Genomic DNA, 19,531 nt, shown 5'->3' on the forward strand with positions numbered 1-19,531 from the left:
GCGCATAAATACGCTGGCCCCAGCGGGTTTTGCATTGGTGGAAAAAGCTTTAAAAGTGTTTATTTTCTTTTTAAAGAGAACAGTTACCTATGTTTTTCTTTTAAAAGCCAAATCCTGCGTAATATGTGAAAGGGCAAAGACGTGCACGGAGGTAAAAACGCACCGCAAGCCCGAGCTCCGTACCAGCCTTGACCACACGGGGAGAGAGGGTCATTTATTTCACGGAGTGGAAAATAACTGTCAGGAAAACGTGGTACGAGCACCAAAGACACGTTCTGTAGGTCTGCACGAATCCAGCCTGTGCTCAGACAACACCCCCGTGCCCTTGGAGGAGCTGAGCGAGTTGCGCAGACATCTGTGGACACTGGGGTTGGAGGTGTGCCCGTGGGCATCCCTCGTGCCCATTTCACAGGTGGCAAAGCCGAGGCAGGGGGCTGGTGGCTTGCCCCAGGTGGCACGGCGCTTTTAATATCAGGGCCAGCAGCAAAAGTGGCACTCGGGGCACTTGGTGACTCCTTCCTGCCGCAGCTTGTGCCTCGGTCGGAGCGGTGAGGGGTTGGAGGCGCCCAGTGGGTGTGCACCTCGCTGCCTGGCTCGCTGTTGCTTTGCTCTTTTCTGCACTTGACCTAAATTCCCTGTGTTGTCCTCTGTAGGGGGATGTAGATGTCCACTCTACAATGTCGGTGAGTACACGGCGCTGTGTCGGGCGCGTGCCGGCTGCTCTGCTCGCACCTCCAGCGTTAGAGGGTGAGTTGAACCAGAAGAGGTCGTGGCTCTCGAAAGGGAGGAAAGGCAAATACGAACTTTGGGGGGAAGTTTGTCCCTTCCTCTGCTGCCCACGCAGGTTTTCTTTCGGTTTCTGAGATAAAGCAGTAGAACAAATAGGCTGGGACAGCAGATTTCCTTGCAGACAGGTCGCACACAAGCGTGCCGTTGCAGTAGCATTGATCAATCGCTGCTTTTAGGACCACGTCCCATTTAACTACCTCCTTTTATCCCCCATGCATCCCTAAATGTGCGAGGAATTAGGGGCAGTGCCTGCTATTAGGGAAAGCACGATGGGATTTGCAACCTCTACTTGAAAGAGAAAAGACCTTTGTAAATCCCCCCCGTGCGCCCTGGGTTCTGTTCAGCATATATCTCCCTTTCGAGCTGACAGCCTCTGTTGCCCCCAGGGGGATTTTCCTCCTGGTCTAAGTGCTCGGACCCGATGCTGGGACTGCTAAACCTTCCCTCTGGCACTATTGTTCGAATATTATTTTCCCGGAGAGCAGCGTGGGCTCTTGGACGCTGCTATCGCCCCGTTTGGATTAGGGCAATTAGCACAAAAGACAGCCGAGCAGACCTTTCGGACCTGCCTTCTGGTTCAACGAACGCCTCTGATTGGTGTCGTTTCTGCTTGGTTCGTGTGCGGGAGGAAAGCTCAGGCGTTTTTTTTCCGCGGGGTAGATGGCAAAGTGCTCTCGAGCTGCCGTGTTGTGCCTGTTCCCGTGTCCGCCAGCCATGGCACGTGCCCACGAGCGCCTCGTGCTCGTCGACACGAGGCGGCTCGCTGCAGTTGTGTGCTGTGAGACCCGACCTGTGCTGTGGTGGAGCTCCCAGCTTCTGCTTCTGCGCCTCCAAGCCCTGCTCTTTGCTCGAGCTGCCTGCCGGGCTGCCGCGGCGGTGTCGGCGTGTCGCGGCGCGGTTGGGTGCGTGCGCCCCTTGTCCTGGAAACCGAGCATGGCCGAGCCTCGAGTCCTTGTGGGCTGCGGGCACCTGGGGGGCTCTTGAGTCGGCATCGAGGTCTCAAATCAATGCCAATTTCTGGAAAGAAGGAGCCTGCTGAAAGCAAGCCGAGGCCAGATGCCACCAAAGCTGCGACTTGGATCCTGGCTCGCCGGGCACGGATGCGTCGTGCTCGCTGGCGGTATCCTGGTGTCCTGCTTTGGCAGGGGGCTGGGACCCAACAACCTCTTGAGGTCCCTTCCAACCCCTCCAATTCTGTGATTCTGTGATTCTGTGACCCCATCCCTCCGTGTCCACCAGTTTCCAGGGGCGATGCTGAGCGTCACCGTGTGCTGGTGGCCTTGGGGCGCACCGCAAGAGGGACGGATGCACAAAGTAGCGTTGCCTCTGGCTTCCCAAGACTTCCAACAATTTAGAAGCCAGATGTATTTATTTCTTTAATTGAATCCAGTGCCTAGACAGCTATGGAGTCAGCTTCCTATGGAGAGGGGTGCATTAGTTTCATTAAGGTAAATCAATGAAAAGTAATACCTGGAGGTCCCCTGGAAAGGGTCAGGAACGGAGTAATCCCTTTATATGGTGGGACTTTGCTGGCCTGCTCTGAGCTGGTTTTGTTTCTAACGGCAACAGATTCTAATTTTCCTTTTAACCCCTCTAATTTTTTGTTCTCCTGGTAGTTTGTATTAATTGGTGGAAATAAATCACCGATCCGCCTGTCTAGGAGAGATTTCAAAATAAAGATCTGCTCGCACCAAGTAGCAGCACAAAGAAGCAATTGTAGCAGCATTTAAAAAGTCCGGTGGGAAGCTGTTGTGGCTGATCCTAGAAGGGTCTTGGTGAAGTAGATACAGACAAAAACCAAATAATAATAAAAAAAAGTGATTTGCCTGGGATGCAGACATGGACAGGGCTGAGAGCAGTGTCCAAAATCCTCTGTGCGCTTCCTCTGCTCTCCAGAGATAATCCTACCCTCTTGAGGGGTTGCTGAGACCAATTTACCCTAAAGGTTGGGCAAAATGCCCTTAAAATTATCGTGCCCTGCTCGGGAGAAGACGAGGTTACGGCTGGAGCAGCACTGCTCGGCTCTGTGGTCCTGTGCTGCCTGCCTGGCTGTGGGCTGGTGGCTGCGAGTTACCTTCCTCCTCTTCTCAAGTGTCTCTGAAATCCTAAATATTTCCAAAAATGAAGGGCTCGAAACAAGAACCAAAGGTTGCTTTAAAGCAACGAGCAAAAGCGCTCAAATACGGTGGATTTAGCGTTGTTGGCTGGGGAGAAGGCTGACCTCTGATTAACCCAGGAGCGCTAGTTAACTAGGATCCGGGTAAGCCAAGTTATCTTGTAATTACATGGTTTCTTGTACGCTTTCAGCACTTTGAAAATTAATTGAAGCTAAAATGCCCAGTCCCATAAATCCTTTAAACCAGGGTGTGCACGCTTACCTAGGAATTGCTTCCCTTTGTGTAGTCACCTTGGCGTGTTTGGCTTTGATTTTTATTTTACAAACTTAGATTTATAAAGCTATTTTATGCTTACTTTTGCGTGCACACACATACACAAAGACTCAGATGTGTGGTACGGGGAATTTGGCAGTCGAAAATCCATCCTCGGCGGGAGGAATTCGAACACGCCTGCTGCTTCCTGCACCGGAGCCCAGCGCAGAGCTTCCAGCAACCCCAGCAGAAGTTAAAGTATGTTTTTTTCCCTTTAGGCTCAAATTTAAGTGAAACAATAGACTTTGCAATTACACGCTTTCCTCTGGTTTCATGCACTGGCAACCTGAAGTCTTGAAGACTCCTCTCAAGCAGAGAGGGTGCAGAGGAATGCTGATTTACGCCCATCTGCTGCAGAAGCCCCCAGGTGTCTTGCGTGGCCTCACCTCAGCAGCAGAACAACTGAAGGAGCCCAATCTCCTCATCACCTCTCCTCTGGGATCCCCGGGACTGAATTTGCCCGGAGAAATATCAGGAATTTGTGCGGAATATTTGGAGCTGAGCACAGCTGAGCGCTCGAGCAGGCTGGGGTTGGTGGCAATGGCACGCAGAGAGGCACCCACCATGCGTCCTGCAGCCCAGGTTAGGTATGGCACAAGAAAGGAAGCAAAGTGTTTATAAATACAGAACCTTCCGGGTTTCTCATGATTGCTCTGGTCTTCCTTCATCACATTTCATGAATGGCAATAAATAAGGAGAAGCTGGTGTGCTAATAAGAACCCCCAAACCAACCGCGAGTTACCAGTCATTTTTGCAGTCGGTCGACTTGGTCGACCCCATTCTTGGGTCGGTCACCGCTCCTCAATCATCTCCTCTGATGGCCCAGCTTGGAAACAAAAACCTCCCCAGTTGGGTTGGAAGTGGCGTGGTGTATTTTTTTTGTTGTTTTGAGCTCATCCTTTTTTTCCAGTCTGCTCAACATCTGGGGCTTAAGTCATGTAGGCGTTCCGCTTCCAGCAGGCAGCCGTACGTCACGGCAAGCACGCCGACCCCTCCGCTGGGCATCGCGGCGAGCGGGGATCTGCCCGGGCGTGGGGTCTGCATGGATCATGAGAAACCCTTCGTGCCAAGGACTCTGCGGCGAGGAGCAGCTCAGCCTGCTGTTCTCCAGGCCTCGAGATCTTTCACCTTTTATTTATAACACGACCGCTAGGAGTATATTGCGAAGACGAGGCAAGAGCACTCTCTCTTTTTAAGTCTTCCCGCTGCCGTAATTGGCAGATGCTTTGCCCTGATAAATCAGCAGAAACGAGCGTGGTTCTAGCTCTTCGTACGTTAGGGAGAAAATGCGAAAATCTGTGTTTAATCAACTTTTTGTTTCCAAAATGGCAGCTGCTTTGTATTTAATGGAAAATCAGACTCTTCCCAATGGAAAGAATGTTATTCCCAAAGCGAATACAAAAGAAAATAAAAGCCACAAAAGAGGAGGATGAAATATGTCATTTATTTTTTCTCGTTCGTTCCAGTTTTGCTCTCTGATAATTGTCGGGCCACGGCTCTGGTTTGTGTCAAGTAACTCAAAGTCTCACCCCGTGGACATGGGGACCAGGAGAGCCTCGCCGAGCGCTCGGAGGGCTGCGTGGCGCAAAGAGCACCGAGAAAAATTACGGCTACTTCTCGCGTGCATATAAAGAGACTCATTAAACGCAGGTTATTTATGGGTTTAAATTTGTTTATTTATGGGTTTAATTCCGCTGCGGAGGTGCCTCCGTCGCTGGGGCTTCATATTTTTCCTTGGCACCTCTTGGTGCGGGATCTCAGTGTCGTTTTGTGGAGGTGAAGGAGCCTTCCTTTGGGGAGCCTGTCCCCGTGGCTGCAGGGAGTTCATCTCATCTACAGCCCCGTTCCTTCTCGAGCCTGCTTGCAGCAGTGTTAAGGCTGAAACACATTAAAACATTAAAAAAAAATTAGTTTTTGGGGAGGTTGCCAAGCTGACACTGTGGCAAGCCGAAAGCCCCAGTTTTGTACGATGGAGTTTAGGGCTCCCTCCTGTCATGACATGGAGATAACTTCTGGAGGAAGGAGCAGTGATTTGAGCTGTCGTGACATGCTCTGTCCGTAAATTTTGGGTTTTGCTGGAGTTTTTCTAGCTGCTTCCATGCTGAGCTCTCCATCTCCCCGCCTCGTGGTGCCGTTTCTCATCGCAGCAAGGCCAGGTGGGCGTTTGCAGCGCGGCACGTAGCATGACGGAGCATTCAGAGAGCAGGTAGAAGAGGTAAATGTGACTTAATAATCTGTAATTATTTAAAAAAGAGGGTCACGGAAAGCAGGAGGCAGGTTTGGAGCGGGAGCTCGTTGCCACAGGGTGCTGCCGAGCCGCCAGCCCACTGGGAGAACTGGGAGCAGATCCGTACGCAAATACTGAGAGCATCTACAGGTAAACCAAGTAGGCTGATGAGTTCAAAGCATGTAATTACTGGCTTTTCTTGAAGCTCGATGCCATCATGTGTCAGTTTTCCCACCCGTGTGCAGCTGAAGGTCCCCGCACAGCTCTCTGAACCATCTCCAGACAGAGCTGGGTGCTCCGACAGCGCCGCTCATTTCTGGTGCGCCAGGCTCTGCGCACAACAATTCCCATCCTAGACTTTTAAAAAGATGTTAATTAAAAATATCTCGCCGTGCATTTTTAGGAAAAAAGACCCGGGTCTCAGAATCCCCTATTTCTGTGTGTTTTCTGCATGCGCACACGTAGCAGCTCCCCGGCTGAGGCTGTGCTGCCGAGCTGCCCGGGGAAGGGCCTCTGCCTGCTCCCTGCCTCCGCAGCGCTTCAAAGCCTCTGCCCTGCGGTCACCGCCACAGCTGCGGCCCGAGGTACTTCCCTTCCCCACCCGCTGCCCTTCCTCCTATTTATTTATTTTCCTATTTAAAAAAAAAAAAAATAAAGTGGATGGCGCTCGTTGGCTCTGACAGCAGAGCTAAAGCGTGGGGGGGGGGGAAAGAGCTGATGTCTCCGTGCGTGCCCGTGCCTTTATCCCGGATTGGTTAAAGAAGAGAAAAAAAGAGAAAAAAAGAGAAAAAAAAATATATGACTCCGATGTGCTGCTCTGTGTGGGAGCCTCGGGTCTCCCCCAACCCCATCCCAAACAGCCCCAAGCTGTTGGCTTTGGGCATCTTCCCCAGACCAAGCTCCTGGGACTATTTTGTTGGCACCTGAAGGGTTTTGCATCGGACCGCAGTGCTCGGTGTAACCAGCTGCCTGGTTTGCTTTCCTCCTGGTGAAGATAATCGCTGGATTTGCTTTTTTTCCCCCACAGCCCAGCACGGTGGCCGGCCAGGTCGGTGGTAGCCACGGCTTTTGGCTCCTCAGGTGCTTGCGGGGGGAGCAGATCTTTGCCTGAGGCCAGTTTTACTTGAAGCTCTGCTCCTTGGCACCACTTTAAGGTTTTTGTGGGTTCACTCAGGTGAAGCTGAGACTTTCTGGCGAAAAGGTGTCTCTGTTAGGTGATAGGGACAGGCAAAGTGACGGGGAGACAAAAAATCCTGGTTTTCATCAGAAGAGGCTTTGGCGGTGTCTCGGTGGTGAGGTTCAGCTTCAACCTCCTGACCTGCTGATGGCAACGAAGCTTCTCCAAACCACTAAATCTTTCAGGATTTAAACTCCTGGATGGACCCGAGGGCTCTGTACGGGACCTTGTTGGCACCAGGGGCCCGGTTGTGCTTGGAACCCAAAATACCCCCTTCACAGAAGCACGTGGGCAGCCTTCTTTCTTCTTCTCTTCTCCTTCCGCAAGCTTGGGCACCAGAAAACCTCTGCTTTTATCTCCCCAAGTAGCATGAAGGACCTAATGGAGGACCAAGGCGCATCCCCTTCCCTGGCAGGCACTGCTCCATGCTCAGAGCCCCAACCCCAAGCTCTGCTCACCACCTCCTGCTCCTGGTGCTTGGGGTTCCTTGTTGGTTTGGTTATTTTTTTGTTTTCCTTGTTGTTTTTTTGGTTTTCCTTGGCCAGTTCCAAACCCAGAGAGGCTGCATCTTGGCGCCAGTCGCCATCAGATGCATCTTTTGCTCCTGGCCCTCTTCATCCTGGGCACGGTCATTTTTATTTGCAAGGCGTTGGGTGCAGAGCCACAACAACAAAAAAAAAAGGCAATAAATATTGGGTCAGAATTGAGGATGGATTTCTGTGGGGTTACCAGCAGCTTTTCCATTTGCTTGTTAAGTAAACTTCTTGGAACTGCAAAAGTACTCAACGTACGTTTGTTTTGACATTTTGAGAAGTGCTAAATGTATCTGGATGTGGGTCTGGGATTTCTTTTTGCCATCTCCAGTGACTGCCGAACGATTTTTCCTTTAAAAAACAACACGAAGAACAACTCCGGGTGCTGTTAAGAAGAACCTGGTGGATCAGGATGCCAATGAAACTCTCCTCTCCGTGTCAGCAGGGCTGATTCACGGATTTTCCCACAGTTTAGTGAGGTTTGGAGCTCCGGTGCTGCCGATAGAAGGGACAGTCCAGAGGTGTCAGGGGGGCGCTGGGGCACGAGGAAATCGCTTCTGCCTCTGGGGATCTTGCAGCGTCTGAGATCTTCATCCACGCCTGCTCAGAAGGTGTCCACTGGCCTTATTCTCAAGGGGTGACAGGCTCTGGGTTTGTTCTGGTCTGAGCTTTGTCCTGTACCAGCTCCTCCCTCCGTCAGGTACCCAACAAATCTCCAAGCGCGGTCACTCATCGGGATAACTCGATTTACCTCTCCAGAAGGAAAACCCAGCCAACCGCGATTCTGTGCCCCCAGCTCCTGGTGGTGAGGAGCTGCCTGGTGGCAACTGTTCAGGTTGAACCAATAAAAAGTTAAAAGCAGGGAGAACACAAGAACAGGGACAAGATAAGTCATTAAATAATCCAGAAAAGGGACTTCGCCTTTCTGCCGTCATTTCTTAGAGGTTTGATGTTGCTGAATGCTTGCTCATCTATAACAGCATCGCTTGCCACTTCTGTGAAATATTCTGCCAGTGTTGCATTATGACTTGGAAAAGACAAGAAATTCAGTGTTAAAATTGCTGGGATGAGCTGTGTTTATAACCAAGCAGACGCTTAGTATTGAGGATTTCATTTTTCCTCCAGTTTTCTGTTGTCTGAAGCGTGTGGACTTGCATGTCTGGGTGTAGTTACCCAAAGCAGTCTTGACGCTTGGTGCAGATTAAAAAGAAATTCTGCTTTTAATAATAATAATAATAAAAAAAAAATAGAGACCCTTGGAAACCTGTCAGGCTTTGTTTTTCATGGAAACCTTGAATTAATTCATTGGCGGGTTGGTGGAAGCACTCTTGGTGCTACGAGCGGACCTTTGTGCGCATTTTGACGGCTGCGTTGCACAAAATTTCGGACGAGGGAAAAACGAGAGGCACCGGCAGGTCCTCGCTTGGCAGAAGCAGAGGTGCTGAGGGCACTGTTCTGGAGCCCCTCGGGTCTCCTGGGGGCCGGGGGCTGATGCCAGCTTGCACGGCAGCGGTAGGTGCGTGCCGGGGAGCCCCCGCGCCCCGCAGCGAGGTAGGTAGCGGCAGCCCGGTCCTGATTGCACGCTAAGATTAATGGGTATTTATTTTAACAACCATTCCGTTTCAGTAGCTTTTAATGAGTCCTTTGATAGCGAGTTCCTTAATTAACAAGGCAGCCTTTCAGCTCTGCCCTTCCCTAATTGTTAACATATTTGCTGTTTTCAAACAACCGCGCTACCGTCAGCGGTGCCGGCTCCGCGCTGACCTTCCCCACCGTGGCTGCTCTGCCCCCTGGGAACCCCAAGGGTTTCGGCTGCTGCCCGAGGATGAAATGCAGCTGAAATGAGATGATTTCATGGCTGATTTCCTGCAGCGTGATTGACTCCGCAGGGCTCGGTGGGGTCCGAGGAGAGTTGCCTATGCCAATGCGCTCCAGTAGGCGCCGCCTGGCTTACCTCTGCGGGAGGGCATCAAAGAGGTTTGGCTCCATTCATTGGCACGGCCACAAGTGGCCTCTTTGGATCTGACACCCCTGTGCCTGGAAAACCCCCTGGGGGGGGACAGCGTCACCTTCAGAAGTGTTGTGAAAACCCCAGCTGCAAATTGCACCAAAGGCAATGGACAAGAGGGATTCCTAGGTGGAAAAACAGCGATTCTCATCGAGAAACAAACCCAAAGTTGTTCCTTGTGTGCTCAGGAGGAGAATTGCTTCGTTTTGCTGGCCACTGCACCATGTTTAAGACCGTGTCTTGGCCGCTGAGCTCTGCAGACTTTCACCCCCAACCCAGGTCTCCTCCGTGCAAACCCAATTCAACTTTGGTGAGGTTTGCAAAGGTCTCGAGTGAACAGCTGATGCTACGGAGGTTTTCCTGAGTTCACTTCATGTGATTCGGAGCTCTTTGGTTTTCTGTTGAGTTTGTAAATGACCTTCAAGGTGTGATTTTTTTCCCCTTCCCTGCTCTGGGCAGCCTGTGCCAGGGCTCCGGCACCCGCCCGGCCCAGCAGTGCTGCCTGAAGACGTGCTTCAGGTTCTGGTTGCATCCTTCCTCTGGCTTTCTCTCCAAATCTCATCTTGCATTTCAGATAAAGCCTTCCTGAGCGTGGGGCACCAGTGCACCGAGGAAGCTGAAGCATTTCTGAGCGGCGTGCGGGCTGAGCTCATTTTGCAGCGTGCTGTGGAGCAGGATCAGGACGCAGCCCTGCGACTTCTTAGGATGCCAGCATGGGAAGAGCCTTTGGGAGCGCCAGCGGTTGCACCACACGCTTGCAAAAGCCGTGGTGGAAATTAGCAGGGCTCTGAGCCCTCCCTGCTGCGTGCGGTGGCTCCTCCAACCCACAGCAGGAGCGCAGGGTTTTCGAGGAGCAACGTCTGGGGCTGACAGCCCCTGCTGCGTCCTGCTCGCCAAAATCTCCACGCCGAGGCACATGTCCCGGCACCACCGATGCGGGTGGGGCCGTTAATGATTTCGGAGGCTTGGTGGAAAACACATCAATCAAGGGCTCGGCTCGCCGCCGTCGGGGAGCGCAGCGCGGCGGCGTCCCCGGCGGCGCTGCCATCCTGCTCGCAGCCCTGGCGCCATGGGAAAGCTGCAGAGTGAACCAGAAAAAAAAAAAAAAGGAGACTACGAAGTAAATCTGTATGGTAAATACGTGCCAAAGAATCTGGGGAGGAGGAACCGCAGGCACCAGGGCTGCCCAGGTGGGAAGTGGCTCTGCAGAAAGGGACCTGGTGGACACCGAGGTGAAGCAGCAACGTGCTCTTGGGCCAAGGAGGCTGGTGGTGTGCTGGGCTGTGTCACGCAAAGCATTGCCAGCAAGAGGAGGGATCTTACAGGGAGCTGCCGTAGCTGGTGTCTGTGTCATTGGGAGTCTCTGTATTTATAAATGAAAAAAATAAAAATGCTGGGAAGGTTTTAAACCTCTGTGCACAGGGAGGGAGATGCTGATCAGGGGAGGCGGTCGTCCCCCGTGGAGCTTCTTGCACCCTCCTGTCTCTAGCCAGACGTTCAGCACGATGACTTCAACCCCTGTGGCACCTTCAGACCTTCTAGGAGTAAATAAAAGGAAAGCTGGGTTAATGCTTACAAGGCAAAAAACTGTCTTTCGTATACTTTTATCTTTCATCCCCTAATTTTGAGCGTAAGCTGTCAGCCATCTGTATGTTCCTAAAGCTGAGATTAAAGGCCAACTCTTTTTTAAAAACAGAGCGGGTTTTAGGTGCTTAAACCCAAAGAATAATGGAAATAAAAGGGGGGATTCTCGGCTGTCAGGAGAAGATTCGGCTTCAGCGTTTTCAAAGGCGCAGTGCACGTTTGCACCTGAAGAAGGTTTTGGGCCCGGCCAAATCCCACGTGAAAAGGAAGGAGCAGGGGCGGCCGTGCCAGCAGCTGCTCCCGTTGGATTCCCTTCGCCCTCCCTGCGATGAGGCGCCGTGGAAAAAACTGGCAAAGAATTTGATAAAACGCCGCTGCAGGAACCTGCAAGCCGCTTTCGCCGGGAAGGCTCGGCGGAGTTTGTTGTGCTGTCAAGCCGTGATGATTAAATTACTTTTCCCTCCCGTCCTCCTTGCGTTTGGCTTATTAACTTGACGTTTCATCTCAATTATTTGCTCTTCTTCACGCCCTCCCAGTGTCGCTTGTCACTCACTCTTTATTCGGGCAAGCCCGGCTAGCCGGAGGAATGCGTGCACCGGAGCAGGCGTGTTTGCAGGCGTAGGTAACCCTTTAGGTACCTCCATGATGCTGATCCCACCCTTGCTCGATGTACGAGAAGGGTTTTCCCCTAAAATTTTTCTCGGCGAGGCAGCAAACCTTCCCAGGGGTCTTCCTTTTGACCTCACCCATGGGGGTTTGTGCTCCGAGGGTTGCAGCCTGTGCCCAAAGCCACGCTGATGGGCGAGCACGCGGCACTGGGCTTTTTGGATGCTTTTCCAAGCAGGAACTGAGAAGGAGAAGTCCTTCTGAAGCTGGGACAGAATTGGGAAGCGAGTCCTGGTGCACAGGGAGGAACGAGAGGGCTTAGCGTGCCCTGCACCCCATGCCCAGCACGTGTGCAGGTCCCGGAGTTCATCAGCTTTGCTTTCTCATCCTCTCCTTCCCATCTGGACCAGGGCTGAGCTGCTCAATAAAGCATCACAACTACCTGAGCGCAACAAAACCTGCAGTGTCTGTTGGAAGTAATGAAGACAAATCGCAGCCGGCTTCCCACCGCGCCTGGGGATGAGGAATGGGCACGAGCAGCGTTTTAAATAACCAAATGTGTCAGAACAACACGAGTAAATGACGGAGAGCAACGACCTGTGGCTCTGCTAAACTTTACGGTTGCCATGTTTCATCTTAATTTTAGTGCAGGTGTTTGTTTTGGGGTGAGTAATAAACGCTCCCGGAGCCTGGGAGCGGCAGTAAACAATGGAGATGAAGTACCCTGCCCTCCAACGCAGGGCTCCGCTTTTTTTTTAATAAAAAAATGAATTTTTCCGACTGCTGAAGATGGATGTTGCCTGTAGATCCGAAACAACTTTGTGAAGCTGGTAAGAGCGCTTCCGAGTTCGTGGATCAAAACTGCGCTCACCTGTCCGTGCTGCAGCAATGAAACCTGCGCTGATCCTCACCTGGAGCACCGTGTGAACCCCCCCCCCCTCCCCGTTAATCCCAGCTGAAATTTATAAGATGCTCGTAAAAACCTTGAGATCTCCTTGGCCACTCCTCGTTTCCACGAAAGCGTGCGAAATTCTTTGGTGTGCGTTTGGAGGCGTGATGTCCGGCTGAAGCCCAGCTCTTTTCCTGGCTGCTCCGCTTCCCAGAATTGTTGTCGGACGCTTACCGACCTGAGGGCAGGATGGTCCGGGCAGTGTTGGCCGAAGGGCTCACGCGAGTCTGCTCCCAGCCAAAATATTTGTGCTTTTTGTGTATTTAACATACGTTGCACACCCACACTGCATACGGAAGCATGTTACAATATTTTATCTGCCACAACTTTTGTACTCGAGCATCGAGGGATGTCGTCGGAGTAATTGTAAATGAGGGAGAGATTCAGGTAGGTTGGACAAAACTCTGCCACGTGTTTTGGAAGCTTATCGCTTCGATTTGGTGGTGATTTGGGAAACCTGCGATGCTCACAGAAGGGACCTTTCCACCTCTGTCTCCATGGGGCATCTCAAGACATTCAGGGGGCTTTACGGAGGACCTCGGTTCTCTGTGACCATGCCCATCACTCTCCCCTCTTCTGCTGCTGATACTTCAGCCAGGTCGGTGCACGGAGGCTCGAGCTAAAAGAGCTTTTGGCTTCTGAGCACCCTCCTGTCTTTTGGCTGGGGCTGCCACTCGCTTCCCACGAATCCTCCCACCATCATCTTTCCTTCACATCCTTCTTCTTCAGACATCGTAACTCCCCTGGGACATCCCAGGCTTCACGGCTGCAGGTTCAGTTCTGTCCTCTACTCTCAAAGCCACTTCATTCATGCTTCGTGGCCAGCTTTGCTTTCCAGTAAAACCCTTTCTGTAAAAAAAAATAAGGTTTTCTGCATGCCAAATGATGCCTTCAGGGCCAACGGCATCAGGTTTGGCCAGCTGATGGATTGAAGCGGGTCTGTGCAGAGCTGTTCATGGGAGCTGGCGTGCACCAAAATCTGCAGAGCGAGCAGCTCTGCTGGGCGAGGAGGACGAGGAAGATGAGGAAGATGATGAGGAAGAGGCATTTTTGCATGCCCAGAACCTGCTGCTCAAATAAACGTTGCTTGGCCTTTCAGGTCCCATTAGCTGTACATTGAATCACCTGCAGAAGGTGATTTCTCGCCCCGGACACGGTGCCTTCCCTCGGCGTGCTGATTTTGCAGCTTGTCATGTTCCTGTCTGAAGCCTTGCCGCTCGAAACTTGGTGCATCCTGATGAAACAGCTGCTGGGGATTGCTCTTCTCCTGCCCTGCCATTGTTTTGCGATGGGGAAATGGGAGGCTCAGCTGGGGTAACTCCTCTTGCCACGGACTGCTCCGGTGATTCACAGCTTGAGATCGCCTCCGTTCCTCAAAAGTGAATCTGTAGGTCACAGGAAACGTTTTCAAAAATAAATATTTACTGACAATACTCAGTTTTCGTAGTAGCTGAAGCTAATAACAGCTCGTGCTTTCCTAGTAAATGTAAAGGTTTCAAGGAACTTAAATAGTTGATACAAAAAAGGCGTCAAACATTTGCAAAAGATTAAGTTATTTGGTAAAAATAAGAGGAACAAAATCCTGAGAGCAACAAAATCAGTGTTAAATTATTACAATCGGTATTAATTCTGACATGTTTCTTCACCTGTAGCCTTCCAGCAGGAAATAGGCGCCTTCCTTTTGTCTGTACAGATGCTGGAAATGCAGGTAAAGCAGTTTGCATTAACGAGGAAGACGGTAAAACACGAACCAGAGGAATTAGCTCTCCGGCAAGAGAGAAACCTCAAAAGCAGACGAGGGGGACAGGTCCCCGGAGGTGCAGGACCCGCTCAGCACCAGCCTGCTTCGTGCTCTGGAGCTCTCTTAGGAGCAGTCCTTACAGGAGCAGATAACGCTGGCGGTCAGAGCTCATGTCCCTCCCCGTGCAAAGAGGCCACCCTGCTCCCCCGTGCAAAGAGGCTATAAACCAACCCTTGTGTTTCAGGCCCCTAAAGTGCCCCTGCTGTTGTGGAACATGCGTCGGTGCTGGGTTTGTTGCAGGCTGGAGCTTTGAGTTGTCATTGCCCCCACAATTTTATCAACGAGGTAACTTCAGACGATGCAAGATGTCAGATAAAATAGAGCACTTTTTCTTATCCATGGTAGGGTGCTGTAATGAGAGCTGCCTAGAGCTCTAAATTCCCCGAGGCTTTCCTGGATTTGAGCTGCTCCTGCACCCTCCCCATCATCCAAGGTCTGCCCCTGCTACTAGAGGTTGGACTTGACGATCTTGAGGTCTCTTCCAACCTAGAAATTCTGTGATTTTTGTGATTCTACTAACAGCGTGGTCCCAAAAGGGGATTGATTCCCTTCAGAGATGATGGCTGAAAGAGCAAGGTCTGAAACCTGATGGGATGTACTAAAAAAGGGCGGACTGGAGAGACCCGGTCCAGGTCCAAGGAGCTTCTTTTCCCTGTCGTGCTCAGTGGCCTTAACGTGCCTGCCTTTTTTCTTGCAGGGGAAGGTGGCGCAGACCGCCTGCATGTCGGCGTGCAAGCACTTGTCCACCTCGCTGATGCAGCTGCTGCTGGAAGCCGAAGTGCGGCAGCTGACGCTGGGCGCCTTGCAGCAGTTCAACCTGGACGTGGAGGAATGCGAACGTAAGATTCAGACCCATTTCCCATTTCCCATTTCCCATTTTTTTTTGCTTTACCCACTCGTACGTCAGGATCCGAGCCAGGGCAGTGCTGTCAGAGCCCGCTGGTGCTGTCCAGGAGGACATCTGGCAGTACCTTCAGGACACAAGCAGCCCGGCAAACTCTCAGAGATCAAAGCTTTGCTGCTCCTTTTTCTCCTAAATGCTGCATTGACGCTTTCCAGATCATCCCTACTTTTGGGGTATTTTTGAGTATTTTAAAAATACGAGCAGTTCGAGTGGGTAAACCATGGGGAGGGCTAACAGAAATCAGTCCACTCACAATGGCTGTTTCAGAAAACAATAACTGGCTTGTGTTCTTAAGGAGCTCTGGTCCTCTCCCAACCTCAGCTGTTTGTCTTCCCTATCTGCTGCAGGGAGTTTTTCCCCAAAGCCTGCCCTTTTTGCAAAGTCACTGTTTAGGAAAGAGACGCCGTGGAAGCAAACTGGCTGAATCTGTTTGGAGGTGTGCATGCGAGCATCGCAGGTGCCAACAACGTGGCTTGAGCTCAGCCCTGCTCATTTTGGGTCACCTAGCTAACACCTGAGCGAGCTCTGAAATCCTGAGATTTCTCTCAGGTTGCTCATTCCCCCGCTGTCTGTAGGTGTTAACAAAATGCAGAACACAACTGACAGAATGCCTCACTTCTTCCTATTTTTACAATTTAATCCAAAGCAGGGCTAGCGCAGCTCTGGGCAGGAACCTCCCTCCCTGATGGGTCTGTTTTTAAATACATATTGAAGCTCAAAAAGGGGGCCAGTCCGTACCAGAAGTGATTTTTTTCTAAGAGCAGCAGCACTGTGCAGCCCTTAGGTCCTGGTGTGCAGCTCTGCGATGTCCCCCTGCACCTCCGGGTGTGGGAGGCTCTTGCAGGATGTTTGTGGAAGGCAGACGTACAAATTGGGTTAAAAAAGATGATGTTTGGACAAATGAGTAACCACGGAGAGATGAGGGAACGGCAGCGGTGTCCCCATGACGACTGGGAGCTGGGCAGGTGCTGGACGCCTGTCCCATAGGGACAGTTGATCCTGTGCTGTGTGTAGGGCCAGGTCCTTTATTTTTGAGACAGCAGCCATCGCTTTGAGCTGGGTTTTGCCTCTTTGCCAGGTTTTAGCCACATGGCATTTAAAATCTGGTGTATTGTGTTCCACATGCGAAAATATCACGGGGCCAGAGGCCATGGAAAACACTGAGCTGGGTCGGATGCAAGTGATATTTTAATTTTAGGGCAGAGGGAGATTTTTTAGGGAAGTTTTTTCCAAATACCCACCTTTTGGGCTTTGTTTTGACAGGGAGATTGGGGTTTTCCCTGCTCAGATCAGGCCATCTCCTTTTGCTAATTCATCGCAACCTTTGCTGGGGATCCTTGGAGAAGGATCGGTGTTTAATGAATCGGATCCGAAGTTTGCAGCTACATCACTTGTCTCGATGCGAGCAGGACCTTATTTTTCTTGCCCGAATGCCTTCAACCCTAAGTTCTGGCTGCCTAATTTGTGTCCCATCAGCAGCTGCGTTCTCAATCTGTGTCCGCACAGGGATGGTCTGCGGTGCCGAGAATAATAGGAAGCATTTGTCATCAGTAATAGCTTCCTTCTTTTTCTTTTGGCTGCAAACAGACTTGTGACCCTGCCGTTTTCCGCCCCACCGGTAACTTGGGTCACTAAGCAGCACCTCTTCCCTGAGAGCCCCCGGCGCTGGGTAAAACGGATGCCATTTAATGTAAGCTTTAAGAGCCTGATTCCTTAAATTCCACGCGAGCTGGAGCGATTGTTCGGCGAGGAGCACTCAGACACTGAAGAGCAGGTGCCGCCAACCTGAGCAGCCGGGACGCGACCCGCTCCACCCGAGGTGCGTCGCAGGCGGGGACTGGAGACAGATGCCACGGCTGTAACCTTCCTATCCATCACTGTCACCCCGCTGCTGGCCGCAGAACGGGAAGCCCAGACAAAGCCTTTTCTTCCTTTTCGGGGGGCAGGAATGCACCCGGGCGGCTTTGCTGACACCAGGAATGATTTTTTACTTCTGGTTTCGAGAAGCAGCGCGTCGAGATTTGGCTTTCCAGAAAAAAAAAAAAACAATCCACGGAGCAGACTGTTGTATTCAGAAAATGTGTTTCCATTTTCAAGGGTCTTTATTCATTTGTTTTCCAATTTGCGGGTGCCAATCCCATTGCCCTTATGACACTAGTTGTGTATGTGGCTTTTTTATGCCTCTGCCTCCAGCCCCCTTCGTCTCCCCAGACGCCCCAGCCTTACCTAGTTTAGCAGCTTTATCACGTACTTATCTTATTTAACTAAGGTTTTATAGCTGTTCTTATCATATTTAAATAGCATTTTATAGCTGTTCCGAGCACGTCCAGCGAGTTCTCTGGTATGGAAACTGGGCTGCGGAATTTCAGTCCCGGAGTTTATTAGGCTTTTCTTTAAGTAGATTGTGAACACCAAGAGTGTAAGCAAGTTAAGAGAGTGCTGAGAAAAGTTAATGAAAAATTAGTTGTGTATTAGGCATGGTTTGAAGGCGATGCAGATAATTTGTTCTATATTGGAGCAGATATAATACACATTAGAAGAAAACGTGTTTCTGTACACGACAGATAGTAATTGCAGAGGTGGAAATGGTGATGGTTTAAGCTTAAGCCAAGACACTGGTAAATTAATTCTCGAGACTCATGGGTTCATAAAATTGATTTTTGGATTTGCTGTCCCATCAGTGTAACGAAGGGGAATGGCTGCAAAAACGAGCCTCGGGCTATGGTTTGGCTCCAGACACAGGCAAGCCCGGGTGGTGCTGAGGAGGAGCACGAGCTCGTGCGGGGACCCCTTGCCCGCACAATAAATCCGTCCTCTGGAGCAATGTACTCAGCAGTTTTTGGATAGCGTTTTGCACATTCAAAGCACTGCACGCACAGTTTATTCATTTTATAACCTTCAGAAAGACGGTTTTTGGAGAAGTGGGGAGAAGCAGTAAATTAAATAAACGCGAGGAGCCAAATCCCGCATTTCTCAGTCGTGTGAGTAGTCCCATATACGTCAGCAGCGTTTCAGTGTGAAAGAGGCAAGGGAAAACGAAGCTGCAAGGTTGTAAAAATCCGATTAGGCTGACTATGATGAGAGAAACGTGTGAAAAATGAGAACCCTTTTCCTGTGGCATTATTCCCCCGGGGAGGTTGTGGAAAGCCCGTTGCAGGAGGTTCCTGTTGGACGAAGCACTCGAGGAGCTGCAGAGCAGCGCTCCTGCAGGTTGGGGTGCCGCTGTGCTTTTTTTTTTCCAGGAAAAACCTTTTGCCCAAGATGTGCGTTCGAGGTTTGAAAGCCTTTTGGTGCAGCTTTACGAGTGATGTATGCGTACGGACGGCACGGCTCGAGTCCAGGAAAGTGCAAAAGTCATTTTAAATTGTTTTCTGCTGGCCAGGTATTACTTGTAGCTCTTGTTATTATTGCCTGGCTTTCTATAGCTCCTTTTATGTAGTTAAGAGAGATTCTCTCACCTCTGATTTAAACCTAGAGTGGAATAAGGCGCAGAGGTTAAATGAGTTGTCCAGAAAGACACAGTAGGACACGTCTAATTATGTCTCAATTTAGGAGCGAGTTCTGGCTCCAGCCCAACGAGCCAACTTGAAAGGAGGGGGAAAAAAAAGCAACTCTGGAGGAAAAAAAAAACAAAACACAAAACTAACACCGATATTTCTGTAAACTTGTACATAGAAGAGGGAATGCTGGTTTTTTTCAGAATAGAAATTTCCTTTTTAAAAAAACTTTGCTGTCTTCCAGCATAACATCCACAACCCAAGATTTAAAGATGCTTTTTGTAATGGCCCTGTGCCTCTTCACCTCGGTTCCATACTCGGCTCTTTTTGGGACCTCCTGGTGCTGCTGTTTCTTTTTCCACATCTCCCAAAACTCAGAGGTAGTGGGAATCAAACATAACGACCCAGATTTGGAGATTGCGACAGAAAAGGGAAAAAAAGCAAGGCGGCTGCTCTCACTTGTACAAAAGCGTTTCACATCGATATAACTAATTCCAGCGGTGGTTGAGGCAGATTGTTTTTACAATACTTAGATCATAAAATAAGCAGTTCCATAATCTCCAAAGCCTTTTAACTGCTGCTTTATGAGAAATTAAAAGCGCCGTAAAATTATATTTAAAATTTCATTAAACTCCGAATTTTTGTTCAGCCCACTCATGGGTGTAGTCAAGAAGAAGCCCAGATGTGTCAGCCAGTTTGAGGAACACTGAACCAAACTCGAGAGCACGCCAAAATGTGCCTAGAAGGGTCCCAGCGCAGCTGTTTGCCACCTCATTTTTGGCTGCGTTATCTGGCTCCGAAAAGTTTCTCACGCGGAAATCCCGGTATTTGTTCAGGGCTCCGGCGTTTGCCCACTGTGGGCAGTCCTCTCGCTGGGATCTGCCCTGCCACAACGCACCAGCCAAAGCTTGAGCAAGTTTGTGTTTTGGGGGAGAAAAGGAGACGTTGCAGTGAACAGATGGAGAGGTTTGAGGCGATCCCAGCAGCAGACAAATCTCCACGGCACTGATCTCTTCAGGTTAGTTTG

The 19,531-nt window shown here is 50.7% G+C and overlaps 1 protein-coding gene across 11 annotated transcripts in view; it reads left to right on the forward strand.

The window, feature by feature from the left end:
- Positions 1-19,531, forward strand: part of EXOC6B (exocyst complex component 6B) — a 266,579-nt gene that overhangs the window by 174,256 nt on the left and 72,792 nt on the right. For 7 of the 11 annotated variants that reach the window (XM_072037927.1, XM_072037928.1, XM_038177996.2 and 4 more), the window contains 2 exons: positions 654-683; positions 14,801-14,942. In XM_072037927.1, coding sequence (XP_071894028.1) covers positions 654-683; positions 14,801-14,942 — 172 coding nt within the window. Of the gene's footprint in view, positions 1-653; positions 684-3,436; positions 4,624-14,800; positions 14,943-19,531 lie in introns of those variants that run through there. The other 4 variants (XM_027455868.3, XM_027455872.3, XM_072037926.1 and 1 more) reach the window with 3 other exon arrangements.

Source organism: Anas platyrhynchos, chromosome 4, assembly GCF_047663525.1.
Source record: "Anas platyrhynchos isolate ZD024472 breed Pekin duck chromosome 4, IASCAAS_PekinDuck_T2T, whole genome shotgun sequence".
Lineage (NCBI taxonomy): Eukaryota > Metazoa > Chordata > Aves > Anseriformes > Anatidae > Anas > Anas platyrhynchos.